The following is a 6,000-nucleotide window of genomic DNA, read 5'->3' on the forward strand; positions in this document are numbered from 1 at the left end:
ATTTCATCAAACCAAAAAATGAAAAACAACCAACAATGGAGAACAACTGAAGGAACACAATATGTGTGTATCTATCTCTCTCTTTTCCATTTATCCACCATGTGGTTCATCAGGCAACGTGCAGTTTTCATCTCTATTGTTGCTGTAGCAGTTACGGGTTTTAGGGGCTCAGGTTGCTAGCCCAAGGCCCAACCCTCCTCGGTGAGTAAATATACATGTACACAACTATTTATTAGTTAAGCGCTTACAATCTAAAATGGTCTTCATGGAAGTGATTATAACTCTTTGATCTGTAGTTGTACAAGGGTAGCAAATACTGGCTATTACCCATAGCAACAGTGCTAATTTACCATATACCCTTATGGGCAACAGGGTCTTTGCATACTAACAGGAATAACTGGTGGGATTCAAACACCACAGCTCTGATTACATTCCATACAAATACTTGTGGCAGTGATTTTTTCACCAAGTTTACCTACACATTTTTGCAAGATAATACTTCATGTTTTCCCCCCTAAAACTATCCAAATCACTATTTATGTAGTATTCCAGGGCAACCAAAAGGTATATTTTATCCTGCAGTAACATCTTTCAACTACCTTAGCTTTGACTGCTAAAGTGGTATAAATACATATTAATTAAAACAGTTTGACAGAATTAATGTCAACCTTTTTTCCTGTTGTTTAGACTTGTTTTTGGCTCCCACAGCTATCTGTTGTGAAACGGTCCTCTCCATTCACCAGGTCTAAAAAAAACAATTTAGACTCCCTGAGCTCTACCTAACTTCATATACAGGGCTGGTGAGGAGATAAAGACTTCATTAACGTTATATTGCTGGCATGGAGTACCTTTTGTTAGCCCTATAACTCCCTTCCTCAACATGCACTTGCACGTCCAGGAGCAGACATACAATGGGGGCTTGGTACTGTATCATCCTGTCTCTGTGGCATCTCACCCAATACCCTCACTTATTCTCCTACAGGACCACACCTCTTATATGTCCTCTGCCCTCCAGCAGGGATCACCGGCAAGGTGCATGCAAGTGCATGCCTTCTTCCCATGGGAATGGCACTCCCATACTTCCCTACCAACTCCTTCAGTCACCCAAAGCACTAATCAAACCTGGGTCAGCTAAGCCATAGTCAAGACTTTTTATCCTTCTATACCACAGTGCTGGCTTTCTTTTGTCTAGACTTGCTGATCTTCCTTTTAGGCTATTGGGCCTGTATCTTACTTACCTCATCAACAACCTTTGTATCCTTTTCTTTTAACTGTTAGTTTTTAACCATCTTTTTACATATTTTGATTATGATTATTTATTAATGCTACTATTTTATTGAAAATAAATGGAAGTTTGATAAAGTACACTTCCACAGGATACTGATCAGCATAGCCAGGGGCTTAGAAGCAACATACATCACTGGGGCCAAAAGAGAAGTAACCATAGTGCTTCCAAGTTTCATAAATTACATCTGTCACAAGACGTTCCATACTGAATAAGACCTAGATGTTCCTCCTCCTCCTTCCCCAGACACTTGTTCAGGCAGTCTCTGGGGAAAGAATGGGGACCTCAGGACAGTGCACGTTGGACTTCATAATCCTTAAGATCTTTACAAAAAGGGAGGAGTCATTTGTTGGGAGGGGGAGCTATAGTAAGGGAAGTTCTCATTATTTTTATCAATCTTCAACAGAACAACATGAGGGTCCTCAGAGTCTCCAGAGAGGCAGAGAAGGAGGCAAGTGCCCCTTTTAGCTGTGGATTTAAGTGCCTATACACACGGATAATGCAAGTGGTGCCAAACATGTCACAGGCAGAGACTAGCTGTCAGGCAGCAGGGTATCAGTCCCAGGGATACATCTGTCAGTGGCATTGCTGTAACAAGAGAGACTTGCATTGACTTAGTACTTATGATAAGCCATGCTCCCAAAGGGTGTTCTCCCATACTTGCAGGGACAGGGGCTCCCATATTTCTAATAATAGCCTGAAGTTTAATGTCATAACCATACGCTCTTGCACGGGAGGACTCAGTAAACTCTCCTCTTTCTATGTGACTGAGTAGTGCAGAACCAAAAAGGAAAACTGGGGTAGAAAGTCTCCAGTCCATAATTAAAGCACTAAGGTACAGTCAGGGAACTCAAGAGACTGCTCATTGACAGCTAGCTAATCACAGGTGTGCTGGAACTGACAGCCTTGGGGCTGGGGAGGGGTGGACCTTCCAGGGTGGTTTCAACAGGAGCTCCTTGGCTCAACATCCACTGAAGCGTAGGATGGGCATGAACTTGAAGCCTTGCTGATCAAGGATGAGTACACTGTGCATGGGAACCAGAGGCTATCTTGAGGACAGATGCAATCAAAGTATGTTATTTGCTTTCACTGCATTCTGATAATGATGTGGCACAAAACTTGGGTTGTGCTGGGAGCTATCATGCGAGTCTCTGCACAGGATATTCTCAACCACTGTCATTTTCTGAGAAGTAAAGTAGTGCAGGAGCTTATCCTTTCTGTGTTTCCATGTGGACAGTTTGAACATCTCGTCTCTGTCCTTTCTCAAACAGTGAAGACAATGTCAGTGCACATTTTTGCTCCGGATTTTGCAGCAGCACAAACATTTTGATGGTTAAGCTACTTCCTGCATTGAGCATAGGAATGTTGCCATTATATACTTCAGGCTTGAGACTTGGATTGCAAGTGGTAGAAAAGAATTGGTGGGTAGATGGCCATTTGCACTCTTCCTGTGTAATAAATGAAAAGAGGTGCTGGTGCAGAAGCATGTCGCCCCCTTAACACTAAAGTTACAGAAAAATACTTGAATTAGATTGAAAGGGTAATACTAGTCATAGACCTAATGTGAAAGGATCCAGATGTTAGAAGAACTAAATACTTAATATCACTACCTTCAGTTAATCACATTATCAGTGATACAAGTGAACTATTGTCCCTGTTTAATTAGCAAATGGCTTCCATCATTTGTTTCCTGTGTTTGATAGTCATACACTTCATGCCTCAATTACGCCTGAACACAAGCATGTTGGTCTACCATTTATTACCTAGTTAACAAAGGAAAATACACAACTGCTCATTTCTTAAGAATCCAGCATTTAACATCATCATTTGAACACACAAAAGGTATGAGGACAACATAAAGGAGATAAACGAGTACATACATACAATAAATAAATAAATGAATGAATGAATGAATGAATAAATGAAAGAACATGTAGAAATAAAATAGAATGACCTAACATGACCATATTAGTAGTGAATATAGCAGCACATGATGCAACAGTATTATCCTTGTTAACAACAAAATGCTTAGCTGATACATCAGTATCACTCTTGGACAATGAAAACGCATACCTCTCATGAAAATCATTGATATCACTTAACAACTTCTTTCTTTCAATACATTTTTATGTACATGTTTGTGATGCATACTATTATATGATTACAATGCAAGCCAACAAAGGTAAAGGTTTAAATGAGCATGTTCCTTTAAGACCAGTTCTTAAATCACGTACACTAATCCGTTAAAGTTTAAAACAAAGTATTTAAGCAGTGTTTTAATATGGTCTGATGAAGCGCCAGTAATATTATGTGAAAGAGCTTACCTTTTACAAGCTTTTTTGAGTGTTGTATTTTAATAAATCTAGAGTCTTAGGTTTTAAGCCTTGCTAGCTGGTTCTTCATGTTTTTATCTTGGATATTTTTGGTGTTTAACCAGCTTTCATCTGTTGTGTTTTTGTATTTCATGTTGTTAGCACACAAAGAACTGGAAGTAGGATCTTTACAAATGGGTAAGAGCAAATACCTTATAAAAAATGGGAATTGTGGGAACAATCTATGTAGAATAATGTTTTGGAGGAGAAATGATATTTACAGGAAGGCAGGAATTGACTGAGATATGTAATGTTCAAATGACAATGACTATATCGAAGATCATATGTGATGTATAACGTTTGCAACAGAAAATATGTCAATATGGTTTGTTTTCATTTATAGAAATGTATGACTGCCTATGTCATACATGATAATTCAATAAAGATTTTTTAAACAAAAAACAGGAAGTGATCACCTTACTTTTGCAACACAGGTAGTATTTTGATCCTCTTTTGGAGGATCAAAATAGTACCTAAAGTTTAAAAAAAAAAAAAAAAAAGTTGTCAGATACATTGATGTACTTACTATCACTGGGCCAGTTTGAAGGAGAATAGCCTTTAAGAGGTAAGATTTCCACTTCATTTGATGATGATGGACCAAAAAACACACTGCATGCTATGAATGTATCCAGTGAGTCAAATGTCAGAGATTTTGATATGACCCAGATGTCATCTGTTGTATAAAGAAAGAGTTTTATCAATAGAAGATTTTTAGGCATAATGTAAACACATGCAATTTAAAATTAGAAGCCCTACTTTTATGCCTGTCATACAATAATACAACATGAATTAGTCTTCCAAACATTACCATTTGGTTTCTACTGACAATCATGAGCCACGGTTTGGCCATATTCTCAAAGCAACCAAGTGTGCCCCTGTGGGTGATACCAACGTTTTTGTCTCACTGAAGAGTGCCAGCATCAATTGGAAAACGTCCCAGAGAAATACAGAGATAATGGGTGTCATGTCATCTTCTTCTGTGAGAAATTTGTGATAAAACTTACTATATAAACAGCAGTAATACATACAACTGGACAATGTAAGCACACCGTGACATACAATCAATAACTCACTGGTTACTGCAATTCATTACATCTTTGCAACCAACTAAATTCTAATCCACATATTAAAAAAGGCATTCTGGGTATGCACTCATACTGCTGCACAGTCTGTCTGCTAAAGGTCTATTATGATGACACTTTTGCCCAAATATGTGACCATTCTTGAAGGAAGGCTGTTATAGAAGTATTCCTAACATCAGGGCAGAACTCCAAACAACTGCAGACTAGAAAGTTCAACAGTTAGAAGCCCTGCCTTCTGACTGGGCATCTAACGTGTAGTGTTTTGTAAATGTGTGCATATCTGCCTACAATGCAGCTCCACATACATACTGAAATTAAACATTCTTAAAATGTGAAACAGCAGCAGCCCTAGTCAACATATTACAAAAGGACCCTACCCACCCCACCAAGGTCTTTTAAATTTGTCACAACATAAAGAAATATAATGGGTCAATCATCCAGTCAAGACTGGCAGTATTTATTAAAGGACAAACCTGCCCTCAACTTCATAAATGAACCTTTCTGAAATACTTGACCTCTATACTTACATCTGAATTATATGTGAACATCCAAAATGTGAAGCAGCCACTGTTCTTTGTTTTCATGCTTAGAGAACACTGATAATGATTATGTCTTAGTTCACTTAAACATTACACACCACCTTTTAGACATAAAGGAATGGTTTGCTATCACAGAGACCCAGTAATCTTAAAAAATATATGGTTGCTTATAAATAAAGTTTGCACCTCAGAAATCTTTCTTGAAAAGCTTACAGTCTTGAGGAAAAGGTTTTCAGGAAAGAAGCTTAAATCAACTGCGTTTACTGGCTAAAAGGAAAAAAAAGATTCTCTATAATTTTATTGCCAGGCAAATGAAACCACATCATGGTGCGGTATAAGGTAAAGAATTCACTTCAAAAACACTTTCATTGTGTGGTCAGCTGAAACTTATGGAAATGGTAACGCAAATGTAGAAACCGTAGAGTGCTGAATTTTAAAGGACAGCACCATTTCAGGACCCTAGCAAACTCTTAGATGACTAGACTGTGTGCCAAAAGAAAAACATTTTCCACTCTTCTTTTAGGTCAGTCGACATTTTCTGAATGAGAACAACCTCTGGAAAGAGTGATGTATTATTACAGTTTAACAAGTTGACCTTCCAAGCACAAAAGCTAAAAATAAGACCGGATGACTAACCTTTAGTAATGTAACAGTTATGTCTTCAGACCAGGAGATTCATAGGCAGGCAGTATAGTAACACAAGCAACGTGAACTGTGACAGT

The 6,000-nt window shown here is 38.2% G+C and overlaps 1 protein-coding gene across 1 annotated transcript in view; it reads right to left on the reverse strand.

Annotated features, from left to right (window-relative positions):
* ZGRF1 (zinc finger GRF-type containing 1) overlaps window positions 1-6,000 on the reverse strand; it is a 2,981,513-nt gene that overhangs the window by 1,333,231 nt on the left and 1,642,282 nt on the right. Inside the window, 1 exon segment of the mRNA XM_044061551.1 lies at window positions 4,184-4,330. Within this exon segment, the coding sequence (XP_043917486.1) occupies window positions 4,184-4,330 (147 nt within the window).

Source organism: Protopterus annectens, chromosome 2.part0 (genome assembly GCF_019279795.1).
Source record: "Protopterus annectens isolate FY-2018-M chromosome 2.part0, PAN1.0, whole genome shotgun sequence".
In the NCBI taxonomy this organism is placed as follows: Eukaryota; Metazoa; Chordata; order Ceratodontiformes; family Protopteridae; genus Protopterus; species Protopterus annectens.